Genomic DNA, 19,504 nt, shown 5'->3' on the forward strand with positions numbered 1-19,504 from the left:
ATTAAACTTAATCTTGTGTTAGTTTATGTTTTGCCACAAGATGAAACAAAATTCAATAAAAAAGTCTAATTGGCGTGTAAGTAATCGAAATCAAGTTGTTTTCGCTAGATTAAGCAGCTTTGCCACAAATTCTAAAATCTTATAACTTTCCGGCAATTTGCACTTTAAATTTATATGGAATATTGGTAGTGGAAAAATTCAATAATACCACCACCCAGTTGTCAAGTCACGTTGCAATGCATCGGAGCGAAGAAAATTGCCCTATAAGAGATTTTGAATATCGTTTCATTCATAGAAGGTGCCACGTACAGACAAACAAAATTCCTTTTTAACGTTTCTCCTGCCAAAGAAAACTATTTCTCAAAAACGTGACGTAATTCAAAAGTTAACTAGAAATTTACATCGTTTTTGTTGAGGTAATTTCGATTTAATATCTATTTATTACTTTCTAACCGTGGTTTCCAATTTCAAGTAAAAGTAAATTATTGCCATCTAAAATAAGAATTTGGTGTTCGCCACACTAATAATTTAGCGTAACAGCCACCTGTATCGGAAGCTGAGCTGTAGGGTTGATTTATGAGAAATATGAATTGAGGGTAGCAGGAGAAATAGTTTCGGCTACTTCAACTACTACCGACCGTGAAATAAAACCACAAGATAAGGTAGCAAGAATTTACAGCAATGGTGTCTCGGAGAAGTTTGAAGTGGGATTTATTTTTACGGTCCACGGACTAGGAGAGAATTTCTTTCGGTCCTCTAATCCCGAGCCTCACAGTTCGCTCCTTTAAGGTATTCATATCGGGACGTTAAGATCACATATTTGCGACGTTGCGTCGTCGGGTCGGATTCCGGAAGGATTGACAAATAAAAGACGGCACAAACTATAATGGAACTTTGCGTATAGGAATGCCAACCTTTGTCGGGTTCCTTCTCAAACTTTAGCTATGCTAACTATTTCTGACAGAGGGCGCTCGAAGTTTCCCCGCACGTACACCGACTATCATTAAAATCTGTTCAGGTGGGAGCAATTTAGAAGATACTCGTAAACAGTGTTAACTAAATCACACTTTCAAACAACTTCCCCATCTAAACTAAACACCACCACGCGGCAGCGCACGTCATTCACACCATTACCGCTGCATACCTCCTGACTTCTCCAACTTATACCCATTTCTAACTTTTTTTCTATTCTTTTTGCAGGCTACAACACGTACACTTACAACGAATCTGCCCACACCGAAAGAATTCCGGATGAAATATTGTCTGTCCGTTACGAAGACGGCAAATGGTCGAAACCCTATTTCGACTGTGGTGGAGGCAACATATGGATGCTCACATATACTGTCCCCTTCTTCGGTTATCAAAACAACACATATTTCTTCAAGTAAGTTTTAATTTCTATCGGAAAAGATAAACTCATTTAAAAGTACCTATACTTTTATTATTAAAAAAGTTCTAATATCGATCACGATTGATATTCGGCTGATGATGAGCTTTGTAACTCGAAATCGGTCATTAAAAAAATTTAAAAAGCATGTGAGCAAGCTGTTATAGAGCGATTATTACATTATCGTGTGAGATAATCAAGAAACTTTTTGACTAATCAAATAGTTCACATAATTTCTCGTTGACTATGTGCCGTAATTTATTGTTAAATTTCTTCAAATTAACGTTCTTAACATTGTTGATCATAAATGAAATAAATAATAACTATTAACGATCTATATAACTGTGTCATTATATATTAGTTCCACAAACTCTCAACTTTCTCAATACGAAGCCACTTTTTTCTGGCAAGTTGCCAACCTTATAATGTAACCTCAGCTTACTTTAAATGAGAATTTATATGAAGGGGCGATATAATGTGATCAAACCATGTTTTATCAATATATTGCATAACACATATTATATATAAATATATATAAAATTTGTTTGATGTTTTATATTGATGTGTAGTGGTAGATAAAATTCACGTTTAATTTTTACCTTTGACTTGAACCCCTCTGGATAGTAGTTTGTAGAGGTATCGTGATACTTTGAATAATATTTGCATTACTCAACGTCCGAAGGACTCACTCACGCCACCAAGACGTTGCACTTTATTTCGCAGTGAGGCGTTATATTTCGGGGAACTTTACAAAAGTCCCTTGGGTTATTTTAGATACGCTATTTTCATCGGTCAAATTTTACTAGAAACTTTTCATGTCATCGCAAATTTTAACATAGCTTACATTTGATAAATGTATATATTGAAAATGTGATTTGTATTCTGTCATTATTAGAAACAATGGAAAAGGGTAAAATTCAAATACATGCGGGATGATTGTAGGAAACTTTGGAAGGTATCACAATGAGTGGCTTAAATGAATTGGACCGGGCAACTGGCCTTCCAATTTTAACCCTTAATCCTAAGGACTTTCCATGTTTCCAAGGGATCGACAATTTAGAGATGAGGGTAGAGTTGGTCGAAATAGCGTAAACTCCGATACGCGAGGGGAAGAAAAAAAAAGTGAAATGTCGCGAGAAAAATCGATACCGATAGGTTCAGTGGTAAATCGTACGAATAACATGAATCGTGCTATTTATGATGTTAGCGCAAGCCGCCCAAAGTCGTATTATCGATTGGATCGTGCCCCGAGGCTCTACAATTTACTCCGAATGCATTTTCCACGAAATATCCTCGAAGGAATGCATCCATTGGTTTCTTTTCTATGCGAACGAGACGGCGAAACAAGCTATACATGACCTTGACGTCAGCGAGAAAATTCCGCGGTGATATTCAAGCAAGATTCGTAGTTCGCAAGTTTTTAATGCTTCCCTTTGTGCCAGCAGATTTACGCCCTGCCAACTATTTTAATGGACTGGCGCGCTATATGTAAATGCAATTGTTAACAAATTTAAGGCGGGGAAAGTTCCAATCGTTACTTAGAGGAAAAACTTCTTAAACGAAGATAATGTAATAAGGTTATCCAACAAATTTCTAAGGTTTGCCGAACTTTACTAATAAGATTACGATTGAAAAATATTTTTATTTCTATTCCTATTCGAAGCTGAAAACGGGAGTTTTTCAAAATTCAGTTCGTGAAAGCGATCCGCTTTTATGAGTTACGCCAACCTCGTCAATCAACTTTTATTATCGCTGTAAAGGACCGTGCGATTTTTACCGGAAATCCCTGTATAAAAGTGGTGAGCATGTAAACTAATTTTACCCGGTTAGGATGCTTTTACCCCAAAACGACATTTTAAATCAGTTCAACAGTATCAAGGCAACAATGCGCTCGACCCTAATTGCTAGTTGCGGTCCAAATGAGTTATCCAAACGTTTGCCCAGCGTTATCTATGATTTAAACCGAATAGAAACAATCGCTGCCGCATTTGGAAAATCCCGACATCAAAACGGATGCTGTTTCGTGGGTGATTAATTATCACGCTTTGTCTTCGAAATGTATTATCTTTCAGATCGATAACCCCTTCTTCGCTTATGCAGTGACACGCGCGACGACTTTTATTGCGTTACTAAAACCGACCTGGTTCGTATAACATCATGACTGCTATAAACTCATCTGCCCTAAACGAGAAACTGCCCCACGCTTCGCCGCACTAATTTCTGTCCTGCGATACAAAAATTATCTTGTTTTTCCCCTCTCAACGAAAACTCGTTTAGTTCCTCTTGGATTATTTAAAATGACTAAAAAAAATTTTAATTTAGTCTTATCTTAAAAATTTTATTCTTAAACTTTACTCATGTAACCCATTTACTATCAATTTGTCAATGAAGTGACAATGTTGAAGATGGTGTGGATCAATTAGACATCCACCTTTATCGCATATGACTGTTCTAAGCAAGTTCCCACAAGTTTGCTCCAGTTGAACACCTTAATTCTATTAGAATTATAATTAACCCTAAAGTTTGGAAGTAAGGGGTTTTAAAGTCCGTCCCTCGGTTTCTCGCTGGTGAAGCTATTGTACGCTAGGGATATCGACGTAAAGTTATGTAGACGTTGTAAAGATTTAAACTTGTTGATAGTCAGAATATTAAAATAAACGCATGTATTGAATTTTGTGTGGGTTTGAAATTGGCTGTAAATGACAAAAAAAAATTGACGGGTGAAATAGGCTGCAAGTAAACGCGTTGTTGCCGCTGACAGGTTGACGTGGACGACAATAGATGCAAAAATGTATCGTCGGGATGATCTGTGACATTAAGGCCTTCGTTCGGCGTCGCGACGCCTCTATAATCTCGAAAGTAATATTTATCACCCTCATATTTTACAACGTGTCATACCGCTATTCGTTAATCGCGCCTGGTGACCCGCATTTTTCGTTACCGGAAGTGCCATTTCCTGTAATTGAGAAACATTTCCTACACGTTTTTACTATGCTTATTTTTTGAAAGATTTTTTAAAGTAAGCGTTTCAATTAATTAAGATTAAAAATTTATATTATTAAGCAATACATTATCAGGTTTGTATTATAGTGGGTTGCACGATGTGTTATTTCGTTGCTATGTAACGAAGCTTGTATTTTTGATGTTGGGCACACTTGTTATGATGCTAACATGTTTTAGTTCGCCCGCCGTAACGAATGCACCAATTAATAATAATAATAATAACTTGGCTTTATTAATAAAAAAAAATAATGACAAAAATTATACAAAAGCAATACGTAGGGCGGAGTTAGGAATCAAGTTCCTCTCTACCACTCAACCCTACAAACAAAGAAAAAAAAAAAAAAATTAAGTATTAATAAAATAGAAAAAAGAAAAATTAAAATTAAGAAAAAAAAGAAAAATCAATGTTTACGAAATTAACAATATTAAACAAATCAAAAATAATAAAAAAAAAAAAAAAAACAAAGGAACATATATTAATTGCAATACATATGCATGCGAAACTCAGCAACTATACGCCAGATTGTTCATCCATTAACATTTGTCGCAGTTTCTTCTTAAACGCATTCAAATTTAGAGACTTCAAAGAGGATTATAATATTTAGGAAGGCAATAAGTGAAGGATCGTTCAAATAACGAGGTCTCGTGTTTAGGAGGTGTAATAATACCTCTATTTCTAATATTGATATTATGAACATCTGTCCTGAATGATATTTTGTTGTATAGATACGGGGGCTTCTTCAACATGAGAAGTTTATGGTAGAATGATAATAAATGCAACTTTCTTCTGTTGGACATATTCAACCAACCAGCATCTATTAATTTATGAGACACATGATCATACCGTTTGTACACGACTTACTGAAGTGCTAGCCAAACAGGTACCAAAAACCTTATCACAAAAGGTGAAATTACTAAGTACAAGGGTATCGCACAGTTTTAACAGTGTAGCTTTAGATACTGTGTGCCTAATGCCATAAATTAATTTCAACGTTGCATATGATTTATTGGTTTTCTGTGTAATATGTGTTTTAAATCTAATATCTGAATCCTGATACAATCCCAAATTACGAAAACAGCATTAATTTGCCGGTCATCAACTTCTATACTAAAATGAGTAGAATGTTCTTCTCGCAAACCCCGCCTACCAAAAAGCATCAATGCCGACTTGCACCATTCACCTTCAAATTATGTCCAGACGAAATTTCCACTAAGTTCCTAATTACCCGTGTAAAAATAGTTTCAGCCAGAGACACATCACTGGGAGCAAATCTCAGATATAGTTGGGTGTCATCTGCGTAAAAATGACAGCTACAGTGTTTCAAACTATTTGAAAAGTTGGATGTATATAACGAAAACAAAAGTGGCCCCAATATAGAACCCTGCGGCACACCCGCTGACACCCTCTGAGGCTCAGATATAGAGTTGTTTATCTTAACTTTTTGGTATCATTACACAAGTAATTGGAGACCAATGATATAGCATTAGCGCTAAACCCAACAAAATTTAAGACAGAACTTAACAAGGAATGGTTTACAGTATCGAAAGCTTTTGAGTAATCCAACAAAACTAACGCAGTCATATAAATATGAATTAACGCTGTTTCCCAACCATAATGTTTACGAAATCCAGACTGATTTGGAGGTAGGATATTATAGCCGTCAATAAAAGTTCTAATTTGCCAGTCCATAACTTTCTCCACAACCTTTACAAGAACCGGGAGAATGCTAATAGGTCGTAAATCCTTGTACTCTTGGGGATTAGAAATTTTTGGTAATGGAGTCTGGTAGCGGTCTTCCAACAGGAAGGAAAAACACATTTCTCCAAACAGTAATTAACTATATGCGTCAAATGTGGGAGTATAAAAGGACAGCAGTACAAGAGCATTGACAACGAAATACCATCATCTCCGACAGCATTAGATTTCATCTTAAGTAAATAACTTGCAACAACGTTTTCATGTACAGTTTCGAAATCAAAATACTTCTGAAATTCACATTTTTTGTTAGTGTTATAAAAGTGCATAACATCACTTGAAGGTGCTCCCAATGAACAACCTGTCTGGAGAAAGTGGTTATTAATGTCATTCGCATTTCTTAAATGCATGGGCAAAGTGTTTACTCTATTCCTGATCACTTCGAAATCAAGAACAACACGCCACATCGCAGATGTTTTTTTTTTGATGGCATTTGTCACGTGTCTTCTCAACGTTTTATACTGCTCTAGGTCTAATACATTTTTTGTACGCTTATATTTAGCATAAGCTTTATTTCTAACCGCGATCATTTCCTTGATTTGGGGTGTAAGCCACGGAGCAGGTTTTTTTGTAAATCTTTTCGTTTGTAGTGGTGCATGTAAATCAAATAGATCTAGTATTAAAGAATTAAAATAATTCACTTTTTCATCAATGCCGTTAATTTCAAAAATTAATTGTAAAGGTAATGATTCAAGTTCTCTACTAAACAGATCGAGATTAAACCTCTTAAAGTCTCTATAAGTTCGAAATGTAGGAACAGGCTTTGTACTAGCAGTTTTCAAATGAGAGTGTACCAGTTCGTGATCTGAAAGGTGGGGTAGTGAATATAAACCAACCAGGGTGAATTCTTCACATGAACATGCAGTAATATCTATTAAAGTTTCGGAATTAAGTGTAATACGGGTTGGTTGATTAACAAGTTGAACCAGACCAAACGACTCCAGCAAATCAAGGAAAATGCGTGAATATGTACTTTCAGGGTGCAACAAATCAATATTTATATCACCGGCAATAAATAGTTCATTACATTGTGGTACAGCTAAACTTAAGGATTCCTCGAGAGACTCAAAGTACATTACACCAAAAATATATTTAACTTTGTCAATAGTTACAGCGATCCATAGCTGTTCTAAATGATCATATGTTTTTATGTTAACCTTGCTGGGTCTATATAACTTCTTAATATAAATGCCTACACCACCACCTCGCTTACCAGACCTTTGGCGATGTATGAATGTATAATTTTCGATAGAACACACCGCTTCCGTATGTTCATCCGCCAACCAGGTCTCCGTAACCAATACCAGATCAAAATTATTATCAGTAATGTACTCACGAAATTCAGCAATACTAGGCAGCAACGACCTAATGTTAATGGATGCTATATTCATGTTGTGAACAATAATAAAAAAAAAAAAAGACAAACAAAATACAAAAAAAAAACAATAATAACTACAATTAAATGAAATTTAATTATTGAAAAAGATTTAAATATATATATATATAATTACCAGTAGAATAATACTTATTTCTTTTAATTTCTCTTAATCTGTTAAAGTTTTGGGTAAGTTTTCGTCCTGCACATCAACAAATATAAATTTTATTTATAAAGATATAGATTTTTGACATAAAAATTACTATTTGAAATTTGAATTTGAAGATAGTATTTTAATAACATTTGATGTGAACTACTGGATTTAATAAATTTGTAGAGAGGTAATATAATAATATATTAACAGTACCCACATTGTAGAGTAAACAATTAAAAACAATAAACACGCGCGTTCTCTCTAATTATAATATAGCGCATTAAATAGTATTTTCGCATGAAAGGACGTCATAAATAACGCCTCGGGGAAAATATAAAACATAATGAATCGTTTCGCATAATGCCGTTGGAAACGGCAGAAAATCAAATTGTACGGAGTCGAGTTTTTCCTGGGATCGTGAGTCTCGAAACAAAAGAACGGCCAGGGGGTTATGTGAGGAGATGAAATTAGGAATTATCCCGGAGAAGTTACGAAATGGTACCGAAAAAATGAGCATCGTTAGCCGACCCTTATTAACGTAATCTAAGGTTTTGGTGTAAAAAATTGCGATCCATTTATGGGAGGATATTTTTGTCGCCGAGAAGTGTTCTTCTGGAGATGATGTGGGGGGAATAATAGTCTGTCTACAAGTAGTATCGATTTCTCGCCTTTTCGGTCCCTAAGGTACATAATGTGCCCTGCTATTCGAAATGGAGCGATACAGAGTAATTTTTGAAGGGTTTGCTGTCAACGGCACGCGCGAAATCAAGATTTTTGACGGTACCTCGTATGCATAATGGAGATTCATTAATATGCCGCGACCCGGAGCAGAAATAATTTATGTTGGGTTAGCAATTAAGGAGCTGAGTATTGCTTTCAAATGCAGCAAAATTAATTATTCCCCTGTACGCAGAATGTTCCCTCGACAATTCTTACTGACGATTTCAAAGTTTTAACGAATTAATTTAATAACAAGTCTATAAATTTTAACTCAAATAAAAACCCGAATTTAATGGATTACCATTTCACGAATTGCTATCAGGTATTAATTAGTTGGTTGATTTATATTAATGCTGAACGCTGTTTTCAGCGATCTCTCCGTGAAATGACCATTACATTTGATTAATTGTAAATATTGTGGGGTGTTTGAATTAAAATTTATCGATCCTAATCATGCCAGTTCACTAACATACATTTTCTATTAAACAAAATCTGAAATTGACAATAACACGTTTAAACGTCGTTTCAGGATCGTGATTAAATCATGGATAATTTTGTTTTCGTAATTAACGTCACAACACAACAAACAATTAACATCATTAATTCTAAATCCATTAAATCCCCAGATCCGGTTTGGAATGTTTACAAAGTATTTATTTCCAGTTGATCAGAAAAAAATAATTTAATTTAAATTTCTTGTGTCTCAAAGAAAATCTTTTGAAATACTTTTTGCCAATAAAATTTTAATTAGATCCTTTCACCTGCGTTGTTTCAATAATTTGAGGGATTGAAGCTGTGGCATTGGAAGAAAATTGTTTCTGACGGATCCTGGGCGTGTTGAAAAAGAATAAAACAAAGTATCCGCGTAATATTCGAGATTGTGAATTTCGCTAATACTTCGAAGCGATATCGAGGAGATGTCGATAACAATAACTCCGTTAAAGTGATTTAGGATCAACTCGGAAGGAAGTAAGAAACAAAAAGGAACTAATAACGCCAAAAAGCGCAATTATTTTTTGTTCATCAACCCTGGGCTATGGATCTGCCAGCAAAATCTGCGCCCGAAATAAAGTAATAAAGTTTAAAGGCAGTTTCTTTTGAAAATCGTCAAGAACAAACGAGAGTATCGTGCGAGTTTGGAAGACGCGTTTTTATTTGTTCGCCAGTTTTATTATCTTCGTAAATTTTGCATTCCGGTGACGATTTAAAATTCAAAATCCTCAAATCAATAGTCACAGAGCTGCTCTCGGGGTTTTTAATGTTCCAACTTGTTCCTCTGTCGGGTGACAACTTCAAACGGTGTCGCCTTGCCTAATTTAAATTGGTAGAAGCTCAATTTCAATTCAGCACATTGTCGTGTATGTGCCTTGCGATACAGAAGCCGCGCTTGTTAGGTCTCCTTTCACATTCGTGTATTTTACTACGCGGAAATGGGCCAACGCTGATAATAAAAAGTTATTCGCTATGAAAAAGTTGAGGCGTAGAAACTTTTCTATGGGTTTTTCATCTAGCTTCATACAGTCCTCGTAATTAGAGATTTGTTGATCATAATTTCCCAAGGCGCAGGGACCGTTGAATATTAAATTATATTTTGGATGTAAACATAACCGGCTCAGGGTAAGAGCTGTTTGTAATTATTTCGGAGTAGATGATCCCATTAGTGTCCGAAACGTCACGGGTTCGGTTTATTGGCGTATTGAAATGAAATCCCGGCCTATATCATCCCCACATCATCGGACCTGGTAATTCGAATACGGTAATCGTTCAGAAAAGCATGAAGCATACAACAGGCGAATAGATCTCTCTAGTAGGGATAATACGTCATCGACTAGCGTTTCCTACGCGGACTATTAATGTGGAATGCTTCTCTATCGGGATTTTGATCAAATCATGACATCGATTCAAGTCTCTGAAATTCATTAGCTTATAGACCTTTAATCATTTCCCACCACGTGCAAACAAAGACAGAAACACCTGTGTTCAAGCACACGTGCAAATAGAACTATCACAAACACGTTCTACTGCAATCTATATACAGCAACCGTTGTAAATTACACCTAACTTGTTCCTAAAAGCTCACTAATCGGTTCATTTATAACTTAAACTTTTTTATTAATTTTCAACAATTGTAAGGTTTTTTGGGTTCATTCTAAACAATTTTTAACTACATCGCTTTTTTTGATCGGGTTTAGTTTTTGAGTTTTTCTAGATTATAAATGGCGAAAGTAATGTTTGAAGTGATTATAGACTCTTAATTCATCCTGAACAATATTTATGTATAATGTGTAAATAATATTTATAAAAAATCGATTTCTCGTTAATAAATCTAAACTGACCGGCAAAAAAAACCGGCCACTAAAATTTTGCCACAATTTCAAAGCTGGGTTTCTAGTGAACCACTCATTCGATTTTGATGATTCCTTTTTTGATCGAAAAGGCCTCTACAGACGGACGTTTATGTCCGCGTTGATGTATGCACATTCAAAAACGTACATACAAAAACGTTAATGTGTATGCAGAAGAAAGTCACCTGTTTGAGTGCACACTCAAAAAGAACGACGTACAAAACTTCTGTCGGCTGTCGGGATTCGCTGTCAAGTCTCAACGTGTGGATGTAAATTGTGCGACGTTCATCAGTAGCGTCCAGTGCCCAGGTAAGTTCCATGTGTATTAGTACTACCAAATAAAGCAATGCATCATACATCGGCTAAAAGGAGATTTAAGAAAAGAAATTCTACCTCACTTGTAGACAAAGCTGATCAAATTTTGAATGTTGTTAGTGCAAGATTGAATGATCCTGGCGTGACGAGTTTTCGATTATAGGGAAAAATGTTGCTGCGAAACTTCGGAAATTGTCAGCAGAGACCACGATTTATATGGAAAAACTAATAAATGACCTATTATTCCAAGCAGAACTTGGAAAAATTTCCGAAAATATTAAAATTATAACAGAAATAATCCAGCCAACAGGACGCAGTAACACCTTTAACCATCACGATTTGAACCAATTAGCAACAAATAACTTAACTTATCAGTTTTCTTTTGAATCTTCGGCTGAGCAAAATACGACTTCAACGTATTTTTCTGGGTATAGTCCCACATGATTTGTATGAACAATTAATATATATTTTTTTAATACCCAATCATGCTTCTGTTACTTTCTAAAATAAATGTTTTTCTTACCTTCATGTATTCTTTATGCAGCACTTCATATATAGCTTCACATGTTTCCGGAATTATTGTACATAAGGATTGTGCAGATATTGCAGTGGTAAATTTCAAATCTTGGTAGTTTCGTCCAGTCACTAAATATCTTAGGGTTGCAGTTAATCGTTCGTGTACACTTATTGCCGGTCTCATGATTGTATTTTGACGTTGTATCAATGGAGTTACCATCTTCAACAGTAGCGAATAAGTATCTTCGTCCATTCTAAGATAATTACGCCAATCATCCGGTTCTATTGTCAATTCTGCCAATAGGTTAATGTGAGAAAACCTTTGCCGTTTCAGAAGCCAATTTTTACACCACACGCGGCGAGTTTTATTTTTTTTATTCTTGATTTTGAGCACATTAGCGCACGCCACTGCTGCCAACGCTAAGTCAACCACTTTCTTGGACATTGTTCAGCCACTAAGCAAAACTGCGGATTTTGTACGTGCGTCTGTACGGTGACCTAGCATACGTTTCTGTATGCACGTTTTTGGATGTGCAAACATCAACGCGGGCATAAACGTCCGTCTGTAAAGGCCTAAAGGTTGATTCTTCTGTAATAATCCTGCGATAGAAATTTTTATTCGGATATTAATTTGAGCATATACGGGGTGCAAGAATGAGAAAAGCATTTTTTTATCGAAATTTGTAATACCCTGTGAGGTGCAGATGCTACAGCAGAGGGTGTTAACTGGAATCAAATGGTAACCCAATCTTTTCTGAACATTTTGTTTTTTTATTCACTTTATTATCTCCGTTACTAAAGAAGATGCAATGTTTTAAAGCGGACTCCTGCGAAAACAAGACAAACAAGCATACAAAATAAATTGACAGTTGTCAAAGATGCCGTTGTCAATAACTGATGTTGCGCGTATTATTAATTTAATTGAAGATGGCGATGTCAGCGGTACGTTGCCCATACGTTGGGTATACCCCGCACAACAGTTCAGGTTGCCTGGAACCGATATGTGGAAACAGGAAATTTTGATGATCGATTTATTGTGCTAAACACTCTGAGGAATCGTAGAACGACTGCTGTAGAAACTCGTCATCGTCTTCAAATGGTGCGTGGGGTTGACGTAAGTGAAAGAACCATTCGTCGAAGACTTGCTGAAAGTGATCTAACTGCAAGAAGACCTGCCAAAAGACGTCTTCAATTTGGGCGCCTACATACGAATTGGGAAATGGAACAATGGGGTAAGGTGCTCTTCACTGACGAGTCCCGATTTTGTCTCCGGTCACCTGATGGTCGAGAACGAGTGTGGAGACGTCGTAATGAAAGGTTTGCGACCTGCACAATTTCGGAAAGAGTACCTTTCCATGGTGGTTCGGTTCATCTTTGTTGAAAATGGCACGCTAAATGCCCACCGTTATATCCAAGATATTCTGCAAAAAGCTGTCGTGCCCTATTCCTATTTTATTGGTGACGGATTCATGCTAATGCATGACAATGCGCGACCACACGTAGCACGTGTGGTTAGCGAATATCTTGATGAGGTGGGTATTGAACAGATGGAGTGGCCAGCGTGCAGCCCGGACCTTAACCCTATCGAAGATCTTTGGAACCAACTTCAGAGTCGCATTCGTCGTCGTCCTGTCCTACCGGACAACCTTCAGGAGTTGCGAATTGCTTTTGAAGAAGAGTTTACCGCAATTCCTCAGGAATCAATTACGAACCATATTCGTTCCTGACTATCGGGTGATAGTAGACAAAACCACTACTCATCCGTAAAAAGGACCTCCATTGTACTACTCATTTCTCCATTGCTCGATCTCCCAATTTACATGTAAGCGCGCAGATTGAAGACGAGCACGTCGATATCTAAGAAGCAGCCTGGGCCCTTTGGCAGCCTTCTTGCAGCCAGACCAGTTCTAGCAAGTTTTCAGCGAATGGTTCTCTCACTGACATCAACAACACGCACCATTTGAAGACGATGCCGAGCCTCTACAGCTGTCGTTCTACGATTGCTTAGAACAATAAAACGGTCATCAGCTACTATTGTCACTCATCTTGTTTTCACAGACGATCGCTTTAAAATACTGCATCTTCGTTAGTAATAGAGATAATAGAGTGAATAAAAAAAGAAAATGGTCAGAAAAGATTGGGCTACTGTTTGATTCCAGGTAATACTTTCTGCTATAGCAGCTGCACCCCACAGGGTGTTACAAATTTCGAGAATAAAAGCTTTCTCATTTTTCTCACCCCGTATATGCTTAAATTAAAATCTGAACGAAAATTTCTATCGGAGGATTATTATAGAAGAATCAACCTTTCCATCAAAAAAAGAATCATCAAAATCGAATGCGCGGTTCGCGAGAAAGCCAGCTTTGAAGTTGTGGCAAATTTATAGTGGCCGGTTTTTTTTGCCGGTCAGTTTATGTATATACAGGGTGTTTCGGTGACTCGGGGAACAAATGTAACCACATATACTAGAGTGAAAATGATAACGATTCATGTAAAAAAAAATTAGTAAAATTAGTCCTCAAATTGTAAAGATACAGGCTATCAAAGTTAGGAAATTTTAACACATTTTTCTAAATATCTTAAACACTATTTATGGTAAAGCGTTGAAATTTGGTATAGTGTAAACTAATATCACGTAAAATCACTAGGCAATTTTTGAGTTGAACAATGCTATACAGGCTGTTCCTAAACTTTGTTTGATCAGAACTTTTTTATTCTATCAAAACCCTACATTTATTTCTGCAGTTTCTAATAGTAAATTTAGTTTAAAAACTTTTATCACTCTTAGAGAATATTGATATGGTTCCGATTTCAATAATAGCACTAAAGAAAAATAAATAAATAATCTGAATTGGCAATGACAAGTGAAAATCGAACTGAGCTGTCATAACTAATATGTATGCAACATGTCCAAGTGTAGATTTAGCTAAATCACATTTTTAATTTGTTTTAGTTGGTTTAATAAAAGAATGCAAAAACAATAAATTAACAATCAACAAAAAATAAACAAAAAAGCGACAACACTAACAAGAATAATAAAAAAGGGGCATAAAATTACAAGACTTTTTTGCAAGACTTAGATTTCTTTTTTGCATTTAACACAAAAACGGTGATTTTTATCAATAATATCTAAGAGTAATAAAAGTTTCTAAACTAAATTTACTATTAGAAACTGCAAAAATAAATGTAGGGTTATGATGGAATAAAAAAGTTCTGAGCAAACAAAGTTTAGAAACACCCTGTATATATCGTTAAAAAAATTTCGATTTCTTCATAAATCTTTATGAAATTTTTACCAATTATCAATTAATATATGTACTTTTTAATGGTGAAGTCCAATTTAAAAAACGTTTTAAGATATAAATTTTTAAAGTGAATCAAATCGATTTATTATTAACATTTTTGTGAAAACCGAAACTGTTTCTTTCGCATTATGGTAGAACAAAAAAATTGAAAAAGGTGTAAATGTTTGAAACCCTAATGCGATATATCAGAAAGAAAGTTCCCCTTGGTAGAAAGATATGAAACCTGACGCATGAAACCTGTTGTGCACATCCTCTCTGGACGTAATTCTATTATAAAGGTATGAAGGGAAAAACATTTTCATTCCCACGTTGTGTGTTTTGTAATATATTATTTATATACAAGAAAAAAGATTTTAAAGAGGTACGATATTATTTTTACTTTAGAATCAGAGAAGATTACAAAGTATGCACCTGAAAAATGTTCAGACTAGATTGATTTAAGTCTACGTTTATGGGTGCCGTAAAAGGGTCGGAAGCTGTGGGTTTTAATGCAATAATAAAGCATCATGCGCCGACGATACAGTAACGTCACTTCGGCGGTTTTTACGGAGGACATAAGTAATACTTTGAAATCCTCGTCGAATAGACTTTGTAGTGAGCGTAATTTACAAGTTCCTCGCCCCGTTTCTCGTCCTACTTCTCGCCTATTTGCCGAGCTCTCTGAAAGGTGAATGTAACCGGGGAAAAAAGGATGGAGCCAGAAGTAGTAACTAAGCTGTATTAGTGCGCGAACAATGGAGGCACTTCACATATCGATTCCCTCCTTCAAGTAGCTTTCCGCACGAGCGCAAAATGTGGCAATTTTATTAATTACGGCCGTTGGTGCCAATCCTTTTAACTTTTTAATTCTCACTCTTCGATACCCGTGGATAGAGTGTATCTCGGTGTACACTCTTTATATTGTTAACCGGAAATTAAAGAAAGTTATTGACCTTTTACTTCTTTGATTGAAATCGTTATGTTTGCACCGTGTTGAGTTCAATTGGGATTAAAGCTATTTAATTTCGGTCAATTTTTTTTTGTCGTTGTCGGTGATGTTGGTATCCTATTGTGCTTTGGTGAAAAACCACAAAGCCGTATGATTTTCAGTGGCAATTGTTTTTAAGCACACCGCGCAATTAGGGTTGTTTTTGCCGAAACCCTGTGGTTGAGGTCGTTAATTTGAGTTCGACGGGGTAGATTAAAAAAAATTGGAGAGAGAGAGGAGGACACAGTCAATTTCCGAATCAACTCACAGAGCTCATACCGAAATTCCGTGCTCTCGCCTAATGTATTTGTAAATTCCATTGTTTGGACGGTGTATGTATAAAACATCGCGGTTTCCTCGAATGGATGGCACACCGCCTAAATACAGATTACGTGTAATGCGGTTGTTTTAAAGAACGAAGAGGACGAGAGAACGTAGTAGAATAATGAGAGATATCGAACCGATGGAGAATCGGAAGACAACGTTAACTGGATTACGGGTGCGGTGCTATAGATTTTGACATTGTTACCATGAAAGTAATAAATAACGTAATTGAGCACCTGTCGTCCGTCAAATAACGGATTAAATCGAATTTGCGTACCCGAGCTGCAATATTCAGAGTTTGTTTTTGTTGTACAACATGCAAATTACGTCATTAGGGCAGTTTTGCGACCCTGGCGAAGAGCTCCTTTAAAGCAAACAACGAGGATAATTGATTAGTTAAAGGCCGGCTCAAAGCTTTACGGCAATTCGTGTATATTTCAATTTATGAGATGACCGTTTTTTTCAGCGCTCTATAATGACCGGTATTCGCAGGAATAGATGTGCCCGATAAATCACCGCGACCGTTATCGAACTAGTTCGCTGCTATTATGGCGGAAGAGATATTGTGCCGGTCCCAACTTTAAATTTTGTTCTCTACTAACTGGCGCTAATTAATCTTCGCGACATACATTCTACGAAATTTCAACCACCGACACATGTGACAAATTGTTAACTTTGCATATTATATTCTATAAAACAATTAAATTAAAATAAGAAATGAAAATCCATTTCATTATTCCGAAATATTTTAGTTAGTAATCTGGTATAATATAAAGCAGCAATGAAGTTTAAATACATTTTATTTCAATTTATAGCTCTTTTGGGGAAACAATCCGCGGAAGTAATTACCTTGAAATTTCATTAAAGTATTAATTAAAATGAGTCGACTACAACAAATTGCACAAACTCCATCCGCTGTTAACGCATACATATCTAAATACTGAGAAGGATAACGAGCGTGGTTATCGTGATAATTGTGTTGTAGTTCTGGCGAAGTGAGATTCGAATAATTACTGCTGTATGAATATTGGATTAATCTGGTGCGATAATATACGTAGCAATAATTTCCTTGGTAAAAGGGCGTAATTTGATTAAATCGTTAACACCATAGCCGCCGCGTTTTGTATCAAATCGACAGCTTTCTTTCGCATTGAAAATGTGTCGGTTGCACGCGGTCGAATCAATATCGATGCGGTTACATAATTCTGTTGGTGTCGTTATATTAAATCAACCATAACTGGACGAAGTTGACGTTGCCTCAATATCTTATTTTTTATCGATTTGTGAACCTGCTTTGATTATGATAATTTAATTATAAAAATATTTTTCTTTGTATCAGGAAAACTATTAAAGTTAGACATATAAAAGTAACTAAGCTTTATAAACACGCTGTATAGTATATGGCATTGACTATTATCTTACATAGTTTCAAGGCAAAATCGGTAAAAATTTCGTTTTTACATCGTTGTTTGTTCAATGGGCACATTTTTACATTTTTTCAAGTTTAATTGTATTCATAATATGATAAAATATACGGGGTGTTCCATTTAAAAAAAAATTGCGTACTCTCCATTACGCTTAAATCGAACATTCTGTATATGCGTAATAATATTAATATTATATATATACAGGATGTTTAGAAATTGGTGGTTAATTAACACACGTTAATTTTAAAATGTTGTACATATAATAATAAATATATATAATATTTATATTTAATTATTTATATATATAAATTGACGTTACTACGATAATATAAGTCGAGCGTGAATAGTTTATTTCCAGTGCCTTGGGAAGTTTTTATTTCCTATGTTTTCTTGGAACGTGCACTTCTAGTTTTTCCATAGGGTTACCGGGTCAATAATGTAATTTTGCCAAAGCTAGGTGACAATAAATTCAGAAGTCAGACGTAGGCTTTAAATTATACCACGCTTCCTCCTTTTCTATGTACTATATCACCCCTTTCTACGTGCTTCCCTTACCAACGAGGTTTTTTCCGGTCTACAAACGAGTCATGTTTTTATTTTACGTCATGCCCCGTGTAATTTCGTTTTGGACTTATTAGATTTACCACTTACACTCTCGGACGGGCAGTTTATTATTTCGTCGGTCCTTTTCCGCGTTTCGCTTATCTTTTAATCAAAGTTTCATCGTCGGGTCGCATTAGAGTCCACTACGACCATTACGTCGTATTTTACGCCGCGGGTTTCTTTAAAATCGTGTAAATGGATTAGATCCACCTCGGGGTTTACGCGTCTCTCGCTGTCTAAATCATTTTGCTAATCTCGGAAATTGCAACAAGAAAAAACTTTCTCTACAACTGCGCGAACAATCCTAAAGTGGTTATCCAATTACTTTTCCTATTGCGGAAGGTCTCTACCCAACAAGGGATTATTTGGGTTCGGTCCCGTATTTGCGAATGCACAACAGTTCCCTTTCGTCCAAACAAGGTGTTGACTTCATGATTGCGTTAACAATCAAAATAAACTAACAAAGTTTTCTTCTTTATTGTAACGAAGGAAAATATCAATTTTCAAGGAAATTATTGTACGAGAATATTAGTACTTGGTAGATAAGAAGTTGTCATTACACGAAGAGTTAGTGAATCGTTGGAGCGATAAGAAACGATCGGGTCAGCTGGGGCGATATTGCAGTTTCGAAAAATCCTCGAGGCCTTAAAATTTCATTTTATTTGAAGTCTGGCCGGTCTCGGGATCCATATATCCTCGGGTTTATATGATTGTCCTTCCATAAGGATAACTCTAACTGGACGCGAAATTGTGCCGCTAATCCTAGGAGCAAGGATATTGCGGAGACGGCCGACTTTCGCAAACTCGTCAACGTTCAAGACGTCTGTTTGTATTTTAGACATCGTGATGTTTTAGTGTTCTTATATGTCAATATCTTTATATCTACCTCTACTATAAAATGGAAATAGTTCGTAAATGTTTAATGCATTTTTGTCTTTTACTTATCTTATTTTCAGGGGCACAAGTGGAATAGATATCGATCTGCGAAGAGTAGACATCGACCAGTGTCCTTTACCCAAGGGTAGTACTCAGCTCAATATATTCGCAGCGACAGACAAATGCAAGAAAAGAACAACAGAAGTAAGCTACCCTTAATTAACTCGTCGGAGTGGTCCCAAATTTTTTTTATTTCCAGTGTATTCCTCTGTCCGGACTCGGATTTCGCCGGGGTAGCTACAAATGTGTGTGCAAGAAGGGTTTCTACTTTCCGGACACAACAGCCGAGAAACGTTACTACAATGGCAGCATCATCGAGGAGGAGTACGAGAAGGTAATCCCCCGAGAACCCTCATTCGTCCCCCGCGACG

The 19,504-nt window shown here is 36.1% G+C and overlaps 1 protein-coding gene across 3 annotated transcripts in view; it reads left to right on the forward strand.

Moving 5' to 3' along the window:
- The window catches only part of LOC111414183 (metabotropic glycine receptor), a 90,505-nt gene that overhangs the window by 65,426 nt on the left and 5,575 nt on the right, over positions 1-19,504 (forward strand). For all 3 annotated transcript variants that reach the window (XM_023045427.2, XM_023045428.2, XM_023045431.2), the window contains 3 exons: positions 1,201-1,384; positions 19,154-19,277; positions 19,333-19,467. In XM_023045427.2, the coding sequence (XP_022901195.1) occupies positions 1,201-1,384; positions 19,154-19,277; positions 19,333-19,467 (443 nt within the window). The remainder of the gene's footprint in view (positions 1-1,200; positions 1,385-19,153; positions 19,278-19,332; positions 19,468-19,504) is intronic.

This window comes from Onthophagus taurus, chromosome 8, assembly GCF_036711975.1.
Source record: "Onthophagus taurus isolate NC chromosome 8, IU_Otau_3.0, whole genome shotgun sequence".
Taxonomy (NCBI): domain Eukaryota; kingdom Metazoa; phylum Arthropoda; class Insecta; order Coleoptera; family Scarabaeidae; genus Onthophagus; species Onthophagus taurus.